The 24,171-nt window shown below is 61.8% G+C and overlaps 2 protein-coding genes across 3 annotated transcripts in view; both read left to right on the forward strand.

Moving 5' to 3' along the window:
* LOC131574253 (ubiquitin-like modifier-activating enzyme 1) overlaps positions 1–21,765 on the forward strand; it is a 50,729-nt gene extending 28,964 nt beyond the window's left edge. The window contains 14 exon segments of the mRNA XM_058828673.1: positions 747–902; positions 4,441–4,606; positions 6,046–6,242; positions 9,065–9,129; positions 10,361–10,556; positions 13,282–13,356; positions 14,929–15,118; positions 16,445–16,533; positions 17,432–17,524; positions 18,522–18,713; positions 19,642–19,743; positions 20,467–20,494; positions 20,497–20,566; positions 21,542–21,765. Coding sequence (XP_058684656.1) covers positions 747–902; positions 4,441–4,606; positions 6,046–6,242; positions 9,065–9,129; positions 10,361–10,556; positions 13,282–13,356; positions 14,929–15,118; positions 16,445–16,533; positions 17,432–17,524; positions 18,522–18,713; positions 19,642–19,743; positions 20,467–20,494; positions 20,497–20,566; positions 21,542–21,677 — 1,755 coding nt within the window. The 3' untranslated portion in view covers positions 21,678–21,765.
* On the forward strand, positions 2,375–4,232 carry LOC131574251 (uncharacterized). 2 transcript variants are annotated; one of them, XM_058828672.1, is made up of 3 exons: positions 2,375–2,479; positions 2,521–3,271; positions 3,384–4,232. In XM_058828672.1, the coding sequence occupies exons 1-3, from the start codon at positions 2,408–2,410 to the stop codon at positions 3,470–3,472; spliced, it is 912 nt and encodes a 303-aa protein (XP_058684655.1). In that variant the 5' UTR covers positions 2,375–2,407; the 3' UTR covers positions 3,473–4,232. The 2 variants fall into 2 exon arrangements, with proteins under 2 accessions (XP_058684655.1, XP_058684654.1); XM_058828671.1 differs by having other exon boundaries at positions 2,521–4,232.
* Positions 21,766–24,171: the final 2,406 nt, after the last annotated feature.

Below are 24,171 nucleotides of genomic sequence, written 5' to 3' on the forward strand. Positions count from 1 at the left end.
TGTGTTACCAATGTCACCTCCTGTGTCACCTCCTGTGTCACCAATGTCACCAATGTCGCCTCCTGTGTCACCTGTGTCACCTCCTGTGTCACCAATGTCACCGGTGTCACCTGTGTCACCTTCTGTGTCACCTCCTGTGTCACCTGTGTCACCTGTGTCACCTCCTGTGTCACCTGTGTCACCTGTGTCACCTCCTGTGTCACCAATGTCAGCTCCTGTGTCACCAATGTCATCTCCTGTGTCACCAGTGTCACCTCCTGTGTCACCTGTGTCAACTCCTGTGTCACCTGTGTCACCTCGTGTGTCACCAGTGTCACCTTCTGTGTCACCTGTGTCACCTCCTGTGTCACCTGTGTCACCAATGTCAGCTCCTGTGTCACCAATGTCAGCTCCTGTGTCACCTGTGTCACCTCCTGTGTCACCTCCTGTGTCACCTGTGTCACCTGTGTCACCTCCTGTGTCACCTCCTGTGTCACCTCCTGTGTCACCAATGTCAGCTCTTGTGTCACCTCCTGTGTCACCTGTGTCACCTCCTGTGTCACCTCCTGTGTCACCTCCTGTGTCACCAGTGTCACCTCCTGTGTCCTCCTGTGTCCCCAATGTCACCTCCCGTGTCCCCACCTGTCCCCAACTGTCCCCAAGTGTCCCCAACTGTCCCCACCTGTCATCATCCCACCTGTCCCCACCCCATGCTGTGTCCCCACATGTCCCCACGTGTCCCCAAGTGTCCCCACGTGTCCCCACAGGTGGGGGCGGGGGCCATCGGCTGCGAGCTGCTCAAGAACTTCGCCATGGTGGGGCTGGGCTGTGGCCCCGAGGGCGGCGTCACCGTCACCGACATGGACACCATCGAGAAATCCAACCTCAACCGCCAGTTCCTGTTCCGGCCCTGGGACGTCACGGTCAGCCTGGGGACAGGAGGGGACAGGAGGGGACAGGAGGGGACAGGGGGACAGGGACAGGGGGCAGTGTCACTGTCACCGACATGGACACCATCGAGAAATCCAACCTCAACCGCCAGTTCCTGTTCCGGCCCTGGGACGTCACGGTCAGCCTGGGGACAGGAGGGGACAGGAGGGGACAGGAGGGGACAGGGGGGGACAGGAGGGGACAGGGACAGGGACAGGGGGACAGGGACAGGGACAGGGGACAGGGGGCAGTGTCACCGTCACCGACATGGACACCATCGAGAAATCCAACCTCAACCGCCAGTTCCTGTTCCGGCCCTGGGACGTCACGGTCAGCCTGGGGACAGGAGGGGACACGAGGGGACAGGAGGGGACAGGAGGGGACAGGAGGGGACAGGAGGGGACAGGGGGACAGGGACAGGGGGACAGGAGGGGACAGGGACAGGGGACAGTGTCACTGTCACCGACATGGACACCATCGAGAAATCCAACCTCAACCGCCAGTTCCTGTTCCGGCCCTGGGACGTCACGGTCAGCCTGGGGACAGGAGGGGACACGAGGGGACAGGAGGGGACAGGAGGGGACAGGAGGGGACAGGAGGGGACAGGGGGACAGGGACAGGGGGACAGGAGGGGACAGGGACAGGGGACAGTGTCACTGTCACCGACATGGACACCATCGAGAAATCCAACCTCAACCGCCAGTTCCTGTTCCGGCCCTGGGACGTCACGGTCAGCCTGGGGACAGGAGGGGACAGGGACATTGGGGACAGGGGACAGGAGGGGACAGGAGGGGACAGGGGGACAGGGACAGGGACAGGGACAGGGGGACAGGGACAGGGACAGGGGGACAGGAGGGGACAGGGACAGGGGGACAGGAGGGGACAGGGACAGGGGGCAGTGTCACTGTCACCGACATGGACACCATCGAGAAATCCAACCTCAACCGCCAGTTCCTGTTCCGGCCCTGGGACGTCACGGTCAGCCTGGGGACAGGAGGGGACAGAGGGGACAGGAGGGGACAGGGAGGGACAGGAGGGGACAGGAGGGGACAGGAGGGGACAGGGACAGGGGGCAGTGTCACCGTCACCGACATGGACACCATCGAGAAATCCAACCTCAACCGCCAGTTCCTGTTCCGGCCCTGGGACGTCACGGTCAGAGCTGGGGACAGGAGGGGACAGGAGGGGACAGGAGGGGACAGGAGGGACAGGAGGGGACAGGGACAGGGGGACAGGGACAGGGACAGGGGGCAGTGTCACCGACATGGACACCATCGAGAAATCCAACCTCAACCGCCAGTTCCTGTTCCGGCCCTGGGACGTCACGGTCAGCCTGGGGACAGGAGGGGACAGGGGGGGACAGGAGGGGACAGAGGGGACAGGAGGGGACAGGAGGGGACAGGGACAGGAGGGGACAGGAGGGGACAGGGACAGGAGGGGACAGGGGGACAGTGAGGGACAGAGCCAGGGGGGACAGGCCACCACCATTGAGTCATCCATGGTCAACAGTTGGGTTTTGGGCTTAAAGGATCAAGTTTTGGTTCAAAGGGTTCAGTTTTGGGTTCAAAGGGTTCAGTTTGGGGTTCAAAGGGCTCAGTTTTGGTTCAAAAGGTTCAGTTTTGGGTTCAGAGGGTTCAGTTTTGGGTTCAAAGGGTTCAGTTTTGGGTTCAAAGGGCTCAGTTTTGGTTCAAAAGGTTCAGTTTTGGGTTCAAAGGGTTCAGTTTTGGGTTCAGTTTTGGGTTCAAAGGGTTCAGTTTTGGGCTCAAAGGGTTCAGTTTTGGGTTCAAAGGGTTCAGTTTTGGGCTCAAAGGGTTCAGTTTTGGGTTCAGAGGGTTCAGTTTTGGGCTCAAAGGGTTCAGTTTTGGGTTCAGAGGGTTCAGTTTGGGGTTCAAAGGGTTCAGTTTTGATTCAAAGGGTTCAGTTTGGGGTCCAGAGGGTTCAGTTTTGGTTCAAAGGGTTCAGTTTTGGGCTCAAAGGGTTCAGTTTTGGGTTCAGAGGGTTCAGTTTGGGCTCAAAGGGTTCAGTTTTGGTTCAAAGGGTTCAGTTTTGGGCTCAAAGGGTTCAGTTTTGGTTCAAAGGGTTCAGTTTTGGGCTCAAAGGGTTCAGTTTTGGGTTCAGAGGGTTCAGTTTGGGCTCAAAGGGTTCAGTTTTGGGCTCAAAGGGTTCAGTTTTGGGTTCAAAGGGTTCAGTTTTGGGCTCAAAGGGTTCAGTTTTGGGTTCAAAGGTTTCAGTTTTGGGTTCAGAGGGTTCAGTTTTGGTTCAAAGGGTTCAGTTTTGGGCTCAAAGGGTTCAGTTTTGGGTTCAGAGGGTTCAGTTTGGGGTTCAGAGGGTTCAGTTTGGGGTTCAAAGGGTTCAGTTTTGGGTTCAGAGGGTTCAGTTTTGATTCAAAGGGTTCAGTTTTGGGTTCAAAGGGTTCAGTTTTGGGTTCAAAGGGTTCAGTTTTGGGTTCAAAGGGTTCAGTTTTGGGTTCAGAGGGTTCAGTTTTGGTTCAAAGGGTTCAGTTTTGGGCTCAATGATGATGTCATCGCTTGGGTTTGAGTCTCTCGGCCAATCTCAAGGTTGAGTTTCTGGGGTGCAGCGCTGGGTTAGGAAGGGGGCGGAGCTCACCAGGGCGTGTCCCATGGGTGTGTCCCATGGGTGTGTCCCATGGGTGTGTCACTGGGTGTATCCCATGGGTGTGTCCCTGGGTGTGTCACTGGGTGTGTCACTGGGTGTGTCCCATGGGTGTGTCACATGGGTGTGTCCCTGGGTGTGTCCCATGGGTGTGTCACTGGGTGTGTCCCATGGGTGTGTCACTGGGTGTGTCCCTGGGTGTGTCCTATGGGTGTATCCCATGGGTGTGTCACATGGGTGTGTCCCATGGGTGTGTCCCATGGGTGTGTCACTGGGTGTGTCCCATGGGTGTGTCACTGGGTGTGTCACTGGGTGTGTCCCATGGGTGTGTCACTGGGTGTGTCCCATGGGTGTATCCCATGGGTGTGTCCCTTGGCCATGTCCCATGGCCGTGTCCCTTGGGTGTCTCCCTTGGCCGTGTCCCTTGGGTGTCTCCCGTGGGTGTGTCCCATGGGTGTGTCCCTTGGCCGTGTCCCTTGGCCGTGTCCCGTGGGCGTGTCCCTTAGGTGTCTCCCGTGGGTGTGTCACTGGGTGTGTCCCTGGGCCATTTTCCAATGGGCGTGTCCCATGGACATGTCCCGTGGGTGTGTCACATGGGTGTGTCCCATGGGTGTGTCACAGGGCATGTCCTGTGGGCGTGTCCCTGGGGTGTATCCCATCTGTGTGTCCCATGGGTGTATCCCGTGGGTGTGTCCCAGGGCGTGTCCCATGGGTGTGTCCCTGGACGTGTCCCTTGGGTGTCTCCCGTGGGCGTGTCCCGTGGATGTGTCCCCTGGCCGTGTCCCATGGGTGTGTCCCATGGGTGTGTCACTGGGCGTGTCACTGGCCGTGTCCCATGGGTGTGTCCCCGGGCGTGTCCCTGGGTGTGTCCCTGGGTGTGTCCCCATCCCATCCCATCCCCCCCTCCCCCGTTTTCAGAAGCTGAAGTCGGAGCGCGCGGCGGCGGCGGCGCGGGAGATGAACCCGGCGCTGCGCGTGTGCAGCCGCACCGACCGCGTGGGGCCCGACACCGAGCGCGTCTACGACGACGACTTCTTCGAGGGGCTGGACGGCGTCGCCAACGCGCTGGACAACGTGGACGCTCGTGAGTGTGGGGCTGCCCCATAGCCCGGGGGCTGCCCCATGGCTGAGAGTGCCCCACAGCTCCTCTGCCCCATAGCTCCTCTGCCCCATGGCTGAGAGTGCCCCATAGCCCTGGGGCTGCCCCATAGCTCCTGTGCCCCATGGCTGAGAGTGCCCCATAGCCCTGGGGCTGCCCCATAGCTCTGGGTGTGCCCCATAGCCCTGGGTGTGCACCATAGCCCTGGGTGTGCACCATAGCCCTGGGTGTGCACCATAGCTCCTCTGCCCCATAGCTGAGAGTGCCCCATAGCCCTGGGTGTGCCCCATAGCCCTGGGTGTGCCCCATAGCCCTGGGGCTGCCCCATGGCTGAGAATGCCCCACAGCTCCTCTGCCCCATAGCTCCTCTGCCCTATGGCTGAGAGTGCCCCATAGCCCTGGGGCTGCCCCATGGCTGAGAATGCCCCACAACTCCTCTGCCCCATAGCTCCTGTGCCCCATGGCTGAGAGTGCCCCATAGCTCTGGGGCTGCCCTATAGCTCCTGTGCCCTATAGCCCTGGGTGTGCCCCATAGCTCCTGGGGCTGCCCCATAGCTCCTCTGCCCCATGGCTGAGAGTGCCCCATAGCCCTGGGGCTGCCCCATAGCTCTGGGTGTGCCCCATAGCTCCTGTGCCCTGTAGCCTTGGGTGTGCCCCATAGCCCTGGGTGTGCCCCAAAGCTCCTGGGTGTGCCCCATAGCTCCTATGCCCCATAGCTGAGAGTGCCCCATAGCCCTGGGTGTGCCCCATAGCTCTGGGTGTGCCCCATAGCCCTGGGTGTGCCCCATAGCCCTGGGGCTGCCCCATAGCTCCTGTGCCCCATAGCCCTGGGTGTGCCCCATAGCCCTGGGGCTGCCCCATAGCCCTGGGTGTGCCCCCCACCCCCTGGGGTTGCCCCACAAGTGCCCCCCACCCCCGGGCAGGGCTGTACATGGACCGGCACCGTGGTTACTGTAGGATCCCCTATATCCCTGTAGGATCCCCTATATCCCTGTAGGATCTCCTATATCCCTGTAGGATCCCCCATATCTCTGTAGGGTGCCCTGGGGCTGCCCCACAGCCCCCAGGCTGCCCCATAAGTGCCCCCCACCCTCTGGGCTGCCCCCTAAGTGCCCCCCACCCCCGGGCAGGGCTGTACATGGACCGGCACCGTGGTTACTGTAGGATCCCCTATATCCCTATAGGATCCCCTATATCCCTATAGGATTCCTTATATCCCTGTAGGGGTCCCTGGGGCTGCCCCACAGCCCCCAGGCTGCCCCCTAAGTGCCCCCCACCCCGGGCAGGGCTGTACATGGACCGGCACCGTGGTTACTGTAGGATCCCCTATATCCCCTGGGGCTGCCCTACAGCCCCCAGGCTGCCCCATAAGTTCCCCCCACAGCCCTGGGGCTGCCCCCTAAGTGCCCCCCACCCCCGGGCAGGGCTGTACATGGACCGGCGCTGCGTTTATTACCGGAAGCCGCTGCTGGAGTCGGGCACGTTGGGCACCAAGGGCAACGTGCAGGTGGTGATCCCGTTCCTGAGCGAGTCCTACAGCTCCAGCCAGGACCCCCCCGAGAAGGCCATTCCCATCTGCACCCTCAAGAACTTCCCCAACGCCATCGAGCACACGCTGCAGGTGAGTCCAGGTGTGCCCAGGTGTGCCCAGGTGTGTCCCCAGGTGAGTCCAGGGGTGCCCAGGTGTGTCCAGGTGTGCCGAGGTGTGTCCAGGTGTGCCCAGGTGTGTCCCCAGGTGAGTCCAGGTGAGTCCAGGTGTGTTCTGGTGAGTCCAGGGGTGCCCAGGTGTGCCCAGGTGTGTCCCCAGGTGAGTCCAGGTGAGTCCAGGTGTGTTCTGGTGAGTCCAGGGGTGCCCAGGTGTGCCCAGGTGTGTCCCCAGGTGAGTCCAGGGGTGCCCAGGTGTGTCCCCAGGTGTGTTCAGGGGTGCCCAGGTGTGCCCAGGTGTGCCCAGGTGTGTGCAGGTGTGTTCAGCTGTGTCCCCAGGTGAGTCCAGGTGTGTTCAGGTGAGTCCAGGGCTGCCCAGGTGAGGGTGATCCCGTTCCTGAGCGAGTCCTACAGCTCCAGCCAGGACCCCCCCGAGAAGGCCATTCCCATCTGCACCCTCAAGAACTTCCCCAACGCCATCGAGCACACGCTGCAGGTGAGTCCAGGTGTGCCCAGGTGTGCCCAGGTGTGTGCAGGTGTGCCCAGGTGTGTCCCCAGGTGAGTCCAGGTGTGTCCCCAGGTGTGTTCAGGTGAGTCCAGGGGTGCCCAGGTGAGTCCAGGTGTGTTCAGGTGAGTCCAGGGCTGCCCAGGTGAGGGTGATCCCGTTCCTGAGCGAGTCCTACAGCTCCAGCCAGGACCCCCCCGAGAAGGCCATTCCCATCTGCACCCTCAAGAACTTCCCCAACGCCATCGAGCACACGCTGCAGGTGAGTCCAGGGGTGTTCAGGTGTGCCCAGGTGTGTCCCCAGGTGAGTCCAGGTGTGTTCAGGTGTGTGCAGGTGAGTCCAGGGGTGTTCAGGTGAGTCCAGGTGTGCCCAGGTGTGTGCAGGTGTGCTCAGGTGTGTCCCCAGCTGTGCCCAGGTGTGCCCAGGTGTGTCCCCAGGTGAGTCCAGGTGTGTTCAGGTGAGTCCAGGGGTGCCCAGGTGTGCCCAGGTGTGTCCCCAGGTGAGTCCAGGTGTGTTCAGGTGAGTCCAGGGGTGCCCAGGTGTGCCCAGGTGTGTCCCCAGGTGAGTCCAGGTGTGTTCAGGTGAGTCCAGGGGTGCCCAGGTGTGCCCAGGTGTGTCCCCAGGTGAGTCCAGGTGTGTTCAGGTGAGTCCAGGTGTGCCCAGGTGTGCCCAGGTGTGTCCCCAGGTGAGTCCAGGGGTGCCCAGGTGAGTCCAGGTGTGCCCAGGTGAGTCCAGGGGTGCCCAGGTGTGCCCAGGTGTGCCCCCAGGTGTGTCCAGCTGTGCCCAGGTGTGTCCCCAGGTGAGTCCAGGTGTGTTCAGGTGAGTCCAGGTGTGTCCAGGGGTGCCCAGGTGTGTCCCCAGGTGAGTCCAGGGGTGCCCAGGTGTGCCCAGGTGAGTCCAGGGGTGCCCAGGTGTGTCCCCAGGTGAGTCCAGGGCTGCCCAGGTGAGGGTGATCCCGTTCCTGAGCGAGTCCTACAGCTCCAGCCAGGACCCCCCCGAGAAGGCCATTCCCATCTGCACCCTCAAGAACTTCCCCAACGCCATCGAGCACACGCTGCAGGTGAGTCCAGGTGTGTTCAGGTGAGTCCAGGTGTGTCCCCAGGTGAGTCCAGGTGTGTCCCCAGCTGTGCCCAGGTGTGCCCAGGTGAGTCCAGGTGTGCCCAGGTGTGTCCCCAGGTGAGTCCAGGGGTGCCCAGGTGTGCCCAGGTGTGCCCAGGTGTGTCCCCAGGTGTGCCCAGGTGTGTCCCCAGGTGTGCCCAGGTGTGCCCAGGTGTGTCCCCAGGTGAGTCCAGGTGTGCCCAGGTGAGCCCAGGTGAATCCAGGGGTGCCCAGGTGAGGGTGATCCCGTTCCTGAGCGAGTCCTACAGCTCCAGCCAGGACCCCCCCGAGAAGGCCATTCCCATCTGCACCCTCAAGAACTTCCCCAACGCCATCGAGCACACGCTGCAGGTGAGTCCAGGTGTGCCCAGGTGTGTCTCCAGGTGTGTCCAGGTGTGCCCAGGTGTGTGCAGGTGTGTTCAGGTGTGTCCCCAGCTGTGCCCAGGTGTGTCCCCAGGTGAGTCCAGGTGTGTTCAGGTGAGTCCAGGGGTGCCCAGGGGTGCCCAGGTGAGTCCCCAGGTGAGTCCAGGGCTGCCCAGGAGTGCCCAGGTGAGTCCCCAGGTGAGTCCAGGTGTGTTCAGGTGGGTCCAGGGGTGCCCAGGTGTGCCCAGGTGTGTCCCCAGGAGAGTCCAGGGGTGCCGAGGTGAGTCCAGGGGTGCTCAGGTGTGCCCAGGTGTGTCCAGCTGTGCCCGGGTGTGTCCCCAGGTGGGTCCAGGGGTGCCCAGGTGTTCCCAGGTGAGTCCAGCTGTCCCCAGGTGTCCCCAGCTGTCCCCAGGTGTCCCCAGGTGTGCCCAGGTGTGTCCCCAGGTGAGTCCAGGTGTGCCCAGCTGTGCCCAGGTGTGTCCAGGAACACCTGGCAGCTGATGGGGCACCGGTTTTGTGTGGCTGGAGCGAGCCCAGGTGGTTTTGGGTGAGGTTTGAGGGGTCCTGGGGAGCGCAGGGGTCGCGTTTTGGGGCGTCCCAGACTCCAGGTTTGCTCTTTTGGGGGGTCCTGGACACCAGAATCCTCTTTGGGGGGGGTTGTGGGCAGCAGGTTCTGGTTTGGGGGGGTCTGGGTTGGGATTTGGGGGGTCCTGGACACCAGAATCCTCATTTTGGGGGGCTGTGGGCAGCAGGTTCTGGTTTGGGGGGGTCCTGGGCCCGTTTTGGGGCGTCCCTGGGGCCGGGACCCCGCGGTGACGCCCCCGTTCCGCAGTGGGCGCGTGACGAGTTCGAGGGGCTCTTCAAGCAGCCGGCCGAGAACGTCAACCAGTACCTGATGTGAGTGGGGGGCACCCCAAAACCCAGGGAACCCCCCCAAAGCCCAGAGAACCCCCCCAAATCCCAGAGAACACCCCCAAATCCCAGAGAACCCCCCCCCAAATCCCAGAGAACCCCCCCCAAAACCCAGGGAACGCCCCCAAAACCCAGAGAACCCCCCCAAATCCCAGAGAACACCCCCAAATCCCAGAGAACCCCCCCCCAAATCCCAGAGAACCCCCCCAAAACCCAGGGAACGCCCCCAAAACCCAGAGAACCCCCCAAATCCCAGAGAACACCCCCAAATCCCAGAGAACCCCCCCCCAAATCCCAGAGAACCCCCCCCAAAACCCAGGGAACCCCCCAAATCCCAGAGAACCCCCCCAAAACCCAGAGAACCCCCCCCAAATCCCAGAGAACCCCCCAAATCCCAGAGAACCCCCCCAAATCCCACGGACACCCCCAAATCCCAGAGAACCCCCCCAAATCCCACGGGACCCCCCCCAAAACCCAGAGAACCCCCCAAAACCCAGAGAACCCCCCCCAAATCCCAGTGAACCCCCCCAAATCCCACGGGACACCCCCAAAACCCAGAGAACCCCCCCAAATCCCACGGGACCCCCCAAATCCCAGAGAACCCCCCAGATCCCAGAGAACCCCCCAAACCCAGAGAACCCCCCCAGATCCCAGAGAACCCCCCCAAATCCCACAGGACTCTCCCAGGACCCCAAGTTCCTGGAGCTGACCCTGTACCCCCATAACCCCCCTGTACCCCCATAACCCCCCCTGACCCCCATAACCCCCCCAGGGACCCCCATAACCCCCCCAATCCCCCCAGGGACCCCCATAACCCCCATAACCCCCCCAGGGACCCCCCTGAACCCCGCTTTTCCCCCAGGGACCCCCATAACCCCCCAGGGACCCCCAGGGACCCCAAGTTCCTGGAGCGGACGCTGCACCCCCTGTACCCCCCCAGGGACCCCCATAACCCCCCAGGGACCCCATAACCCCCCCATTTCCCCCCAGGGACCCCCCTGAACCCCGATTTCCCCCCAGGGACCCCCATAACCCCCCCTGAACCCCATTTCCCCCCAGGGACCCCAAGTTCCTGGAGCGGACGCTGCACCCCCTGTACCCCCCCAGGGACCCCCCTGAACCCCAAATTCCCCCCAGGGACCCCCCTGAACCCCGATTTCCCCCAGGGACCCCCATAACCCCCCCAGGGACCCCCCTGAACCCCGATTTTCCCCAGGGACCCCAAGTTCCTGGAGCGGACGCTGCGCCTGGCGGGGACGCAGCCCCTGGAGGTTCTCGAGGCCGTCCAGCGCAGCCTGGTCAGCGACCGGCCCCGAGCCTGGCCCGACTGCGTGGCCTGGGCCTGCCGGCACTGGCACCGCCAGTACAGCAACAACATCCGCCAGCTGCTGCACAACTTCCCCCCGGGACAGGTTAATTACCTTAATTAACTCATTAGCCTCGTTAATTACAGTGTCAGCCCCCATTGATCACCTTATTAACCTTAAATAGTTCATTTAGTTCCTTATTGCCTCATTTACTCCAACATCATTAACCCCAACATCCTCCAGCTGCTGCACAACTTCCCCCTGGGACAGGTGGGAGACCCTTAATTAACTCATTAGCCTCGTTAATTACAGTGTCAGACCCCATTAACTACCTTATTAACTCTAAATAGTTCATTTAGTTCCTCATTCCTTTGTTTACCCCAATCTCATTACCCCAAACATCCTCCAGCTGCTGCACAACTTCCCCCGGGACAGGTTAATTACCTTAATTACCTCGTTAGCCTCGTTAATTACAGTGTCAGCCCCCATTAACTACCTTAATAACCATAAATAGTTCATTTAGTTCCTCATTGCCTCATTTACCCCAACCTGATTAACCCCAACATCCGCCAGCTGCTGCACAACTTCCCCCCAGACAGGTTAATTACCTTAATTAACTCATTAACCTCGTTAATTACAGTGTCAGCCATGATTGGTTACCTTATTGAGCCTAAATAGTTCATTTAACCACCCATTGCCTCGTTAACCCCAACCTAATTAACCCCAACATCCGCCAGCTGCTGCACAACTTCCCCCCGGGACAGGTGGGAGACCCTTAATTAACTCATTAATCTCGTTAATTACAGTGTCAGCCATGATTGGTTACCTTATTAACCTTAAATAGTTCATTTAACCACCCATTGCCTCGTTAACCCCAACCTAATTAACCCAAACATCCTCCAGCTGCTGCACAACTTCCCCCTGGGACAGGTTAATTACCCCTTAATTACCTCGTTAGCCTCGTTAATTACAGTGTCAGCCATGATTTGTTACCTTATTAACTCTGAATAGTTCATTTAACCACCCATTGCCTCATTTAGTCCAACCTGATTAACCCCAACATCCTCCAGCTGCTGCACAACTTCCCCCCGGGACAGGTGGGAAACCCTTAATTAACTCATTAATCTCGTTAATTACAGTGTCAGCCATGATTGGTTACCTTATTGAGCCTAAATAGTTCATTTAACCACCCATTGCCTCGTTAACCCCAACCTAATTAACCCAAACATCCTCCAGCTGCTGCACAACTTCCCCCTGGGACAGGTGGGAGACCCTTAATTAACTCATTAACCTCGTTAATTACAGCGTCAGCCCCCATTAACTACCTTAATAACCCTAAATAGTTCATCTAGTTCCTTATTGCCTCATTTACTCCAAGCTCATTAACCCCCAACATCCTCCAGCTGCTGCACAACTTCCCCCCGGGACAGGTTAATTACCTTAATTACCTCGTTAGCCTCGTTAATTACAGCGTCAGCCGTGATTGGTTACCTTATTAACCTTAAATAGTTCATTTAGTTCCTCATTGCCTCGTTAACCCCAACCTTGTTACCCCCAACCTCGTTACCCCCAGCCAGCTGCTGCACAACTTCCCCCCGGGACAGGTGGGAAACCCTTAATTAACTCATTAACATCGTTAATTACAGTGTCAGCCATGATTGGTTACCTTATTAACCTTAAATAGTTCATTTAGTTCCTCATTGCCTCGTTAACCCCAACCTCGTTAACCCCCAACATCCGCCAGCTGCTGCACAACTTCCCCCCGGGACAGGTTAATTACCCCTTAATTACCTCGTTAGCCTTGTTAATTACAGTGTCAGCCATGATTGGTTACCTTATTAACCTTAAATAGCTCATTTGGCTCCCCATTATCTCGTTAACCCCAACCTTGTTACCCCAAACATCCTCCAGCTGCTGCACAACTTCCCCCCGGGACAGGTTAATTACCTTAATTACCTCGTTAGCCTCGTTAATTACAGTGTCAGCCCCCATTAACTACCTTATTAACTCTAAATAGTTCATTTAGTTCCTCATTCCTTTGTTTACCCCAATCTCATTACCCCAAACATCCGCCAGCTGCTGCACAACTTCCCCCCGGGACAGGTTAATTACCGCTTAATTACCTCGTTAGCCTCGTTAATTACAGTGTCAGCCATGATTGGTTACCTTATTAACCTTAAATAGTTCATTTGGCTCCCCATTATCTCGTTAACCCCAACCTAATTAACCCCCAACATCCTCCAGCTGCTGCACAACTTCCCCCCGGGACAGGTTAATTACCCCTTAATTACTTAATTAGCTTCGTTAATTACAATGTCAGCCCCCATTGATCACCTTATTAACCTTAAATAGTTCATTTGGCCCCCCATTAACTCGTTAACCCCAACCTAATTAACCCCCAACATCCTCCAGCTGCTGCACAACTTCCCCCCGGGACAGGTTAATTACCCCTTAATTACCTCATTAGCCTGGTTGGTTAGGTTAATTAGCCCAAATTAATTACCCCATTGACCCCCAATAGCTCATTTACCCCCCTCTCCATTACATTGTTTACCCCAACATCCAGCAGGACAGGTGGGCACACCTTAATTAGCCTTAATTAACCCTGATTAATTACCTCGTTAACACCCGTTACCTTGTTAAGTCTGTTAATTACCTCGTTAACCTGAATCTCAATTACTTCAACATCTGCCAAGGACAGGTGAGAACCCCTTGATTGCTTCATTAATATTAATAATTATCTTGTTAATTGTCAGCTCGTTAACAGTAATAATTAGCTGATTAATCGCCGTTAATTAGCTCGTTAACGCTGATGGTTTTGCCCCCACAGAAAACGAACTCGGGGACCCTGTTCTGGTCGGGGCCCAAGCGCTGCCCCCACCCCCTCGTCTTCGACCCCGACAACGTGAGTGGGGTCACCTGGGGGTGGCACCTGTGGCACCTGTCACCTGTGTCACCTGTGTCACCTGTCACCTGTCACCTGTGTCACCTGTGTGTCACCTGTGTCACCTGTGTCACCTGTCACCTGTCACCTGTGTCACCTGTGTGTCACCTGTGTGTCACCTGTGTCACCTGTCACCTGTGTCACCTGTGTCACCTGTGTCACCTGTGTGTGTCACCTGTGTCACCTGGGTCACCTGTGTCACCTGTGTCACCTGTCACCTGTCACCTGGATCACCTGTGTCACCTGTGTGTCACCTGGGGGTGTCACCTGGGGGTGTCACCTGTGTCACCTGGGTCACCTGTCACCTGGGTCACCTGGGGGTGTCACCTGGGTCACCTTTGTGTGTGTCACCTGTCACCTCTGTGTCACCTTTGGGTGTGTCACCTGTGTCACCTGGGGGGCTGGGAATGTCACCTGTGCTCCCTCTACTCCCCATGGGTGCCCCCCAGGTGCCCCCCCTCAGCCCAGGTGTCCCCCCACCCCATGGGTGCCCCCCCAGGTGCCCCCCCCGCCCCATGGGTGCCCTCCCAGGAGCCCCCCCCTCACCCCAGGTGTCCCCCCCGCCCCATGGGTGCCCCCCAGGTGTCCCCCCCTCACCCCAGGTGTCCCCAGGTACCCCCCCTTCTCACCCCAGGTGTCCCCCCCACCCCATGGGTGCCCCCCAGGCTTCCCCCACTCACCCCCCAGTTGCTCCCCCACCCCATGGGTGCCCCCCAGGTGCCCCCCCTCAGCCCAGGTGTCACCCCAGCCCCATGGGTGCCCCCCAGGTACCCCCAGGTGTCCCCAGGTGCCCCCAGCTGTCCCCAGCTGTCCCCAGGTGTCCCCAGGTGTCCCCAGGTGTCCCCCCTGCCCCATGGGTGCCCCCCAGGTGCCCCCTCTCAGCCCAGGTGCCCCCAGGAGCCCCCCCTGCCCCACGGGTGCCCCCCAGGTGCCCCCAGGTGCCCCCAGGTGCCCCCCAGGTGTCCCCCCTCACCCCAGGTGTCCCCGCAGCCCCATGGGTGCCCCCCAGGTGCCCCCCAGGTGCCCCCCCCAGCCCCATGGGTGCCCCCCAGGTGTCCCCCCCTCACCCCCGGTGTCCCCCCAGCCCCATGGGTGCCCCCCCAGGTACCCCCTGGCTCCCCCAGCTGCCCCCAGGTGCCCCCAGGTGTCCCCAGGTGTCCCCCCCAGCCCCATGGGTGCCCCCCAGGTGTCCCCCCCTCTCACCCCAGGTGCCCCATGGGTGCCCCCCAGGTGTCCCCCCAGGTGCTCCCCCCACCCCATGGGTGCCCCCCAGGTACCCCCAGGTGTCCCCCCAGCCCCATGGGTGCCCCCCAGGCTCCCCCAGCTGCCCCCAGGTGCCCCACGGGTGCCCCCCAGGCTCCCCCAGGTGTCCCCCACCCCACGGGTGCCCCCCAGGTGCCCCCCAGGTGCCCCCCAGGCTCCCCCAGGTGCCCCCAGGTGCCCCATGGGTGCCCCCAGGCTCCCCCAGGTGCCCCCCAGGTGCCCCCCAGGTGCCCCATGGGTGCCCCCAGGCTCACCCCGGTGTCCCCGCAGCCCCTGCACCTGGATTACGTGGTGGCGGCTGCGAACCTGTTTGCGCAGAGTTACGGCATCGTGGGCTCGCGGGACCGGGCGGCCGTGGCCGAGCTCCTGCGCCACGTCCGGGTCCCCCCCTTCGCCCCCAAGGCCGGGGTCCGGATCCACGTGTCCGACCAGGAGCTGCAGAGCGCCAGCGCCGCCCTGGGTACGGCCGGGGGCTACCAAAATGGGGATGGGGGCTAGCGGAGAGGGGATGGGGCTGGGGGCTACCGGAATGGGGATGGGGGCTACCGGAATGGGGATGGGGGCTAGCGGAATGGGATGGGGGCTACTGGAGAGGGGATGGGGTCAGGATCCACGTGTCCGACCAGGAGCTGCAGAGCGCCAGCGCCGCCCTGGGTACGGGCTGGGCTACTGGGGAGGGGATGGGGGCTACCAGAATGGGAATGGGGCTGGGGGCTACCAGAGAGGGGCTGGGGGCTACCGGAGAGGGGATGGGGGCTACCAGAGAGGGGATGGGGGCTACTGGAGAGGGGATGGGCTGGGGGCTACTGGAGAGGGGCTGGGGCTACTGGAGAGGGGATGGGGGCAACCAGAGAGGGGATGGGGGCAACAGGAGAGAGGATGGGAGTTACTGGTGGTCACTGGGTGCTGCTCTGGGTGTCACTGGGTGTCACTGGGTGTCACTGGGTGTCACTGGGGGTCACTGGTGGTCACTGGGTGTCACTGGTGGTCACTGGGGGTCCCATGGGTGTCACTGGTGGTCACTGGGTGCTGCTCTGGGGGTCCCATGGGTGTCCCATGGGTGTCACTGGGGGTCACTGGGTGTCACTGGGTGTCACTGGGTGTCATTGGGGGTCACTGGTGGTCACTGGGTGTCACTGGGTGTCCCTGGGGGTCCCATGGGTGTCCCTGGTGGTCACTGGTGGTCACTGGTGGTCACTGGGTGCTGCTCTGGTGGTCACTGGGTGTCACTGGGTGTCCCATGGGTGTCACTGGGGGTCACTGGTGGTCACTGGGTGTCCCATGGGTGTCACTGGGTGTCACTGGGTGTCACTGGTGGTCCCATGGGTGTCACTGGTGGTCACTGGGGGTCCCATGGGGGTCACTGGGGGTCCCATGGGTGTCACTGGGTGTCCCATGGGTGTCACTGGTGGTCACTGGGTGTCCCTGGGTGTCCCATGGGTGTCACCGGGGGTCCCATGGGTGTCACTGAGGGTCCCATGGGGGTCACTGGTGGTCAGTGGTAGTCACTGGGTGTCACTGGGTGTCACTGGGTGTTCCATGGGTGTCACTGGGGGTCACTGGTGGTCACTGGGTGTCACTGGGGGTCCCATGGGTGTCACTGGGGGTCCCATGGGTGTCACTGGGTGTCACTGGTGGTCACTGGTGGTCACTGGGTGCTGCTCTGGGGTCCCATGGGGGTCACTGGGGGTCCCATGGGTGTCACTGGGTGTCACTGGGGGTCCCATGGGTGTCACCGGGGGTCCCATGGGTGTCACCGGGGGTCCGATGGGTGCCCCCCCCACAGATGACGGGCGCCTGGAGGAGCTGAAGGCGTCGCTGCCCAGCCCCGAGGAGCTGCCGGGATTCCGAATGTTCCCAATCGACTTCGAGAAGGTGGGGCCGGACCCCGACCCCCCAAAACCTGACCCCGACCCCCCCTGAGCACCCCCCGACCCCCCAAAACCTGACCCTGACCCCCCAAAACCTGACCCTGACCCCCCCTGAGCACCCCCTGACCCCCCAAATCCTAACCCTGACCCCCCAAATCCTGACCCCGACCCCCCAAAACCTGACCCCCCAAAATCCTGACCCCCAAATCCTAACCCTGACCCCCAAATCCTGACCCCGACCCCCCAAAACCTGACCCTGACCCCCCCTCAGTGACCCTGACCCCCCAAAACCTGACCCCGACCCCCCCTGAACCCCAAAACCTGACCCTGACCCCCAAAACCTGACCCTGACCCCCCCTGAGCACCCCCTGACCCCCCAAATCCTAACCCTGACCCCCAAATCCTGACCCTGACCCCCAAAACCTGACCCCGACCCCCAAAACCTGACCCTGACCCCCCAAAACCTGACCCAACCCCCCGAGTGTCCCCAAACCCCCCTGAGTGTCCCCGAACCCCCCCCGCTGTCCCCAGGACGATGTCCCCAAACCCCCCTGGGTGTCCCCAACCCCCCTCGGGTGTCCCCAAACCCCCCCAATGTCCCAATGTCCCCAATGTCCCCCCCGATGTCCCCTGGGTGTCCCCAAACCCCCCCCAATGTCCCCAAACCCCCCTGGGTGTCCCCAATGTTCCCTCCCCGCTGTCCCCAGGATGATGACACCAAACCCCCCTGATGTCCCCCCAATGTCCCCAATGTCCCCAAACCCCCCCAATGTCCCCGATGTCCCCTCCCCGCTGTCCCCAGGACGATGACACCAAACCCCCCCCAATGTCCCCGATGTCCCCAATGTCCCCAATGTCCCCGCTGTCCCCTGCTGTGTCCCCAATGTCCCCAATGTCCCAAGGACGATGACACCAATTTCCACATGGATTTCATCGTGGCCGCCTCCAACCTGCGGGCGGAGAATTACGACATCCCCCCGGCCGACCGGCACAAGGTGTGAACTGGGAGCACTGGGGGGCACTGGGAGCACTGGGGGATACTGGGAGAGGGGCTGGGAGATACTGGGAGCACTGGGGGATACTGGAGATACTGGGGGATACTGGGAGAGGGGCTGGGGGATACTGGGAGCACTGGGGATACTGGGAGAGGGGCTGGGGGATACTGGGAGATACTGGAGGATACTGGGAGAGGGGCTGGGGGATACTGGGAGCACTGGAGATACTGGGAGCACTGGGAGAGGGGCTGGGGATACTGGGGAGGGGCTGGGGGATACTGGGAGCACTGGGGGATACTGGGAGAGGGCTGGGGGATACTGGGAGAAGGGCTGGGGGATACTGGGGAGCACTGGGAGATACTGGGGGATACTGGGGAGCACTGGGAGCACTGGGAGAGGTGCTGGGGGATACTGGGGGATACTGGGAGCACTGGGAGAGGGGCTGGGAGAGGGGCTGGGGGCACTGGGGGGTACTGGGAACACTGGGAGATACTGGGAGAGGGGCTGGGGATACTGGGGGATACTGGGAGATACTGGGGGATACTGGGAGCACTGGGAGAGGGGCTGGGGGATACTGGGGGATACTGGGAGATACTGGGGAGGGGCTGGGGGATACTGGGAGCACTGGGAGAGGGGCTGGGGGCCACTGGGGAGCACTGGGAGCACTGGGAGATACTGGGAGAGGGGCTGGGGGGTTCTGTGGGTTTTTATGGGGTTTTTTTGGGGCGTTTTATGGGGTTTTATAATTTGTGCTGTTTTTATGGGGTTCTGTGTTGTTTTTATGGGGTTTTTATAATTCCTGTGCTGTTTTCATGAGCTCTGTGTTGTTCTATGACCTCTCTGAGTGCTGTGGGGCCATTCCAGAAGTTCCTCTGGAACCCATGGATCCCCCCTGGGTCTCTGTCTAAACCCCAACACCCTCAGGGTTGATTTTTGGGCTCCAAACCCCAAAACCCCAAAACCCCAAACCCCAAACCCCATTTTTTGGTGTCCCCAGAGCAAACTGATCGCGGGGAAGATCATCCCGGCCATCGCCACCACCACAGCGGCCGTGGTGGGCCTGGCGTGCCTGGAGCTCTTCAAGCTGGTGCAGGGGCACCGCCGGCTCAGCTCCTACAAAAACGCCTTCCTCAACCTCGCCCTGCCCTTCGTGGGCTTCTCCGAGCCCCTGGCCTGCCCCCGCAACAAGGTGGGGTTTGGGGTCTCTGGGGGGGTGGGGATCAATCCCAGGGGGGATTTGGGGGTCTCTGGGGGGGGTTTGGGGGTCTCTGGGGGGGGTTTGGGGGTCTCAGTGGGGCAGGGGAGGTGTGGATGGGGGGGTTTTGGGGTCTCTGGGGGAGTTTGGGGTCTCAGGGGGGGTTTTTGGGGTCTCTGGGGGATGGGGATCAATCCCAGGGGGGGTTTGGGGTCTCTGGGGGGGGTTTGGGGTGTGGATGGGGGGGATTTGGGGTCTCAGGGGGGCTCAGCATCAATCCCAGGGGGGGTTTGGGGCCTCAACCTCGCCCTGCCCTTCGTGGGCTTCTCCGAGCCCCTGGCCTGCCCCCGCAACAAGGTGGGGTTTGGGGGTCTCTGGGGGGGGTTTGGGGGTCTCTGGGGGGGGTTTGGGGGTCTCTGGGGGGGTGGGGATCAATCCCAGGGGGGATTTGGGGTCTCTGGGGGGGTTTGGGGTGTGGATGGGGGGGGTTTGGGGGTCTCTGGGGGGGTGGGGGCATGAACAGGGGGGTTTGGGGGTCTCTGGGGGGGTGGGGATCAATCCCAGGGGGGGATTTGGGGTCTCTGGGGGGGGTTTGGGGGTCTCTGGGGGGGTGGGGATCAATCCCAGGGGGGGGTTTGGGGTCTCTGGGGGGATTTGGGTCCCAGGGGAGGTTTTGGGGGTCCCAGGGGAGGTTTTGGGGTCTCTTGGGGGGGTTGGGGACACGGCCAGGGGGGATTTGGGGTCTCAGGGGGAATTTGGGGTCCCAGGGGAGGTTTTGGGGGTCCCAGGGGAGGTTTTGGGGGTCCCAGGGGGGATTTGGGGTCCCAGGGGGGATTTGGGGGGTCCCAGGGGGGGTTTTGGGGGTCCCAGGGGGGGTTTTGGGGTCCCCCCCGGCTCTGACCCCCCCTCCCCGTGTCCCCAGTACTACGAGGTCGAGTGGACGCTCTGGGACCGGTTCGAGGTGCAGGGGCTGCAGCCGGACGGGCAGGAGATGACCCTGCGCCAGTTCCTCGCCTACTTCAAGGTACTGGGAGGGACTGGGGGGAACTGGGAGGGACTGGGATGGGACTGGGATGGACTGGGGGGCACTGGAGGGGACTGGGAGGGACTGGGAGGGGACTGGGAGGGACTGGGAGGGACTGGGATGAACTGGGAGGGGACTGGGGGGAACTGGGCGGGACTGGGAGGGACTGGGGAGGGACTGGGGGGAACTGGGATGGACTGGGAGGGACTGGGGGGAACTGGGATGGACTGGGAGGGGACTGGGATGAACTGGGAGGGGACTGGGAGGGACTGGGATGAACTGGGAGGGGACTGGGGGGAACTGGGCGGGACTGGGAGGGACTGGGATGGGACTGGGGGAGACTGGGATGAACTGGGACGGGACTGGGATGAACTGGGATGGGACTGGGATGAACTGGGATGGGACTGGGATGAACTGGGAGGGACTGGAGAGCACTGGGGGCATTGGGAGGAACTGGGATGAACTGGGAGGAACTGGGATGAACTGGGAGGGGACTGGGATGAACTGGGATGGACTGGGGGACACTGGGAGGAGGGGGCACAGCCAAGAGGGGAGCTCTGGGGAACGGGAACGGTCGAGCCCCTGCGGTGGCCGCTGTCCCCGGTGTCCCCACTGAGCCCTCCCTGTGTCCCTCCCTGTGTCCCCCCCATGTCCCCGATGTCCCCAATGTCCCCAATGTCCCCACTGTCCCCAATGTCCCCGATGTCCCCACTGTCCCCACAGAAGGAGCACCGGCTGGAGATCACGATGCTGTCCAGGGCGTGTCCATGCTCTACTCCTTCTTCATGCCCGCGGCAAAACTGCGCGAGCGCCACGACCAACCGTAGGAGGGGACACTGGGGACACTGGGGACACTGGGGACACTGGGGGGACACTGGGGACACTGGGGACATTGGGGACACTGGGGGACATTGGGGACATTGGGGACACTGGGGACACTGGGGACACTGGGGGACACTGGGGACACTGGGGATACTGGGGGGACACTGGGGGGACATTGGGGACACTGGGGACAGTGGGGACATTGGGAACATTGGGGTCATAGGGGACACTGGGGACATTGGGGACACTGGGGACACTGGGGGGACACTGGGGACACTGGGGACACTGGGGACATTGGGGACACTGGGGACACTGGGGACACTGGGGATGTTGGGGATGTTGGGGACATTGGGGACACTGGGGGGACATTGGGGACACTGGGGGGACAGTGGGGACAGTGGGGACATTGGGGACATTGGGGACACTGGGGAACACCAGGACGTTGGGCCAGACAGGAGTAGAGCGGGAAGGGCCCTGTCCCTGATGTCCCTGCCATGTCCCCAATGTCCCTGCCGTGTCACCAATGTCCCTGCCGTGTCCCTGCCGTGTCCCTGACGTCCCCTGTCCCCTCAGGATGACAGGAACCATCCCCAATGTCCCTACCATGTCCCTGCCGTGTCCCTGCCGTGTCCCTGCCGTGTCCCCCCTGTCCCTGCCGTGTCCCAATGTCCCTGCCGTGTCCCTGCCATGTCTCTGCCATGTCTCTGCCGTGTCCCTGCCGTGTCCCTGGCCGTGTCCCTGCCCTGTCCCTACCCGGTCCCTGACGTCCCCTGTCCCCTCAGGATGACAGGAACCATCCCCCATGTTCCTGCAGGATGACACTGACCATTCCCCCTGTCCCTGCCGTGTCCCTGCCATGTCCCCCCTGTCCCTGCCGTGTCCCCAATGTCCCTGCCGTGTCCCTGCCATGTCCCTGCCGTGTCCCCCTGTCCCTGCCGTGTCCCTACCCGTTCCCTGACGTCCCCTGTCCCCTCAGGATGTCCGAGATCGTCACTCGGGTGTCCAAGAAGAAGCTGGGCCGCCACGTCAAGGCTCTGGTGTTCGAGCTGTGCTGCAACGACGACAGCGACGCCGACATCGAGGTGCCCTACGTGCGCTACACCATCCGCTAGGGGGCGCCCTTCGGCCCGCCCCCTCCGCCTGGCCACGCCCCCTTCCCGCCCGGGCCACGCCCCCTTCCCGCCCGGGCCACGCCCCCCGTCACGCCCCGCCCCCTCTCCCATAGTCGTTGTTGTGTTGGCCCCGCCCCCCTCTCGGGTTGGGGCGGGGCTTTGGGGGGCGGGGCTTGGGTCTCAACCAATAAATATAGACCTTGGCAAAAGGGGCGTGGCTGGGGCACGTGGGGAGGGTGGGGTGGGCAGGTGATGGCACTGATGGGGTGGCACCTGACAGCGGTGACGAAGTGACCCCCACGGTGGCACTGATGGGGTGGCACTGCCATGGTGGCACTGCCGTGGTGGCACGTGACAGCGGTGACAAATGGCCCTGTGGTGGCACTGATGGGGTGGCACAGCCATGGTGGCACTGTCATGGTGGGACTGTCATGGTGGCACGTGACATCGGTGACAAATGGCCTCGTGGTGGCATTGATGGGGTGGCACTGCCATGGTGGCACTGCTGTGGTGGCACGTGACATCGGTGACAAATGGCACCGTGGTGGCATTGATGGGGTGGCACTGCCATGGTGGCACTGCTGTGGTGGGACTGTCACGGTGGTACGTGACATCGGTGACAAATGGCCTCGTGGTGGCATTGATGGGGTGGCACTGCCCTGGTGGCACTGCCATGGTAGCACCTGACATCGGTGACAAATGGCCCCGTGATGGCATTGATGGGGTGGCACTTGACAGCAGTGACAAAGTGACCCCCACGGTGGCACTGATGGGGTGGCACGGCCGTGGTGGCACTGCCATGGTGGGACTGTCATGGTGGCACCCGACATCGGTGACAAATGGCCCCGTGGTGGCACTGATGGGGTGGCACTGTCATGGTGGCACCTGACAGCGGTGACAAATGGTCCTGTGGTGCCATTGATGGGGTGGCATGTGACAGTGGTGACAAATGGCTTCATGGTGGCACTGATGGGGTGGCACTGATGGGGTGGCACCCGACAGCGGTGACAAAGTGACCCCCACGGTGGCATTGATGGGGTGGCACTGCCATGGTGGCACCTGACAGCGGTGACAAATGGCCCCGTGGTGGCACTGATGGGGTGGCACCTGACAGCGGTGACAAATGGCCCCGTGGTGGCACTGATGGGGTGGCACCTGACAGCGGTGACAAATGGCCCCGTGGTGGCACTGATGGGGTGGCACCTGACAGCGGTGACAAATGGCCCCGTGGTGGCATTGATTGGGTGGCACTGCCCTGGTGGCACTGCCATGGTGGCACCTGACAGCTGTGACAAAGCGACCCCCACGGTGGCACTGATGGAGTGGCACTGATGGGGTGGCACGTGACAGCGGTGACAAATGGCCCCGTGGTGGCACTGATGGGGTGGCACTGATGTGGTGGCACCTGACCACAGTGACAAATTGCCCCGTGGTGGCACGTGACAGCGGTGACAAAGCGACCCCCACAGTGGCACCGGGATGGCGGCAACTTGGGGACACCACGGTGGCTTTATTGGGGGTGGGGACAGGAGGGGACACCACGGTGGCTTTATTGGGGGTGGGGACACGAGGGGACACCACGGTGGCTTTATTGGGGGTGGGGACACGAGGGGACCCCTCCCCTCAGTCAGGTGTGGGGCTCGGTGTCACCTGCAGTGTCCCCGGTGTCACCTGCAGTGTCCTCAGTGTCACCTGCAGTGTCCTCAGTGTCACCCACAGGTGGCTGCTGTTGTCCCCCCGTCCCTGGTGGCAGCTGTGTCACCTGCCGAGAGTCAGCACGGCCCCGTGTCACCGGTGTCCCCCCATGTGTCCCCTCTGTGTCACCTGTGTCACCCATGTTCCCCCATGTGTCCTCCCTGTGTCACCCATGTCCCCCTGTGTGTCCCCACTGTGTCACCTGTGTCCCCCACGTGTCCCCTGTGTCCCCCTGTGTGTCCCCCCCTGTGTCACCGGTGTCCCCCTGTGTGTCCCCCCCTGTGTCACCGGTGTCCCCCTGTGTGTGTTCCTTGTGTCACCCATGTTCCCCTGTGTGTCCCCCTGTGTGTCCCCTGTGTCCCCTTGTGTGTCCCCCCGTGTCATCCATGTCCCCCTGTGTGTCCCCCTGTGTCACCAGTGTCCCCTCTGTGTCCCCTGTGTCCCCCTGTGTGTCCCCCCCGTGTCACCCATGTCCCCCCCTTGTGTCCCCCCCGTGTCATCTGTGTCCCCCCATGTGTCCCCCCATGTGTCCCCTCTGTGTCACCTGTGTCCCCCCCTGTGTGTCCCCCCCATGTCACCAGTGTCCCCTCTGTGTCACCTGTGTCCCCCTGTGTGTGTTCCTTGTGTCACCTGTGTCCCCCATGTGTCCCCCCTGTGTCACCGGTGTCCCCCTGTGTGTCCCCCCCTGTGTCACCCATGTCCCCCTGTGTGTCCCCCCCGTGTCACCTGTGTCCCCTGTGTGTCACCTGTGTCCCCGTGTGTCCCCCACCGTGTCACCAGTGTCCCCTCTGTGTCACCA

Source organism: Poecile atricapillus, unplaced genomic scaffold (assembly GCF_030490865.1).
Source record: "Poecile atricapillus isolate bPoeAtr1 unplaced genomic scaffold, bPoeAtr1.hap1 scaffold_208, whole genome shotgun sequence".
NCBI lineage: Eukaryota > Metazoa > Chordata > Aves > Passeriformes > Paridae > Poecile > Poecile atricapillus.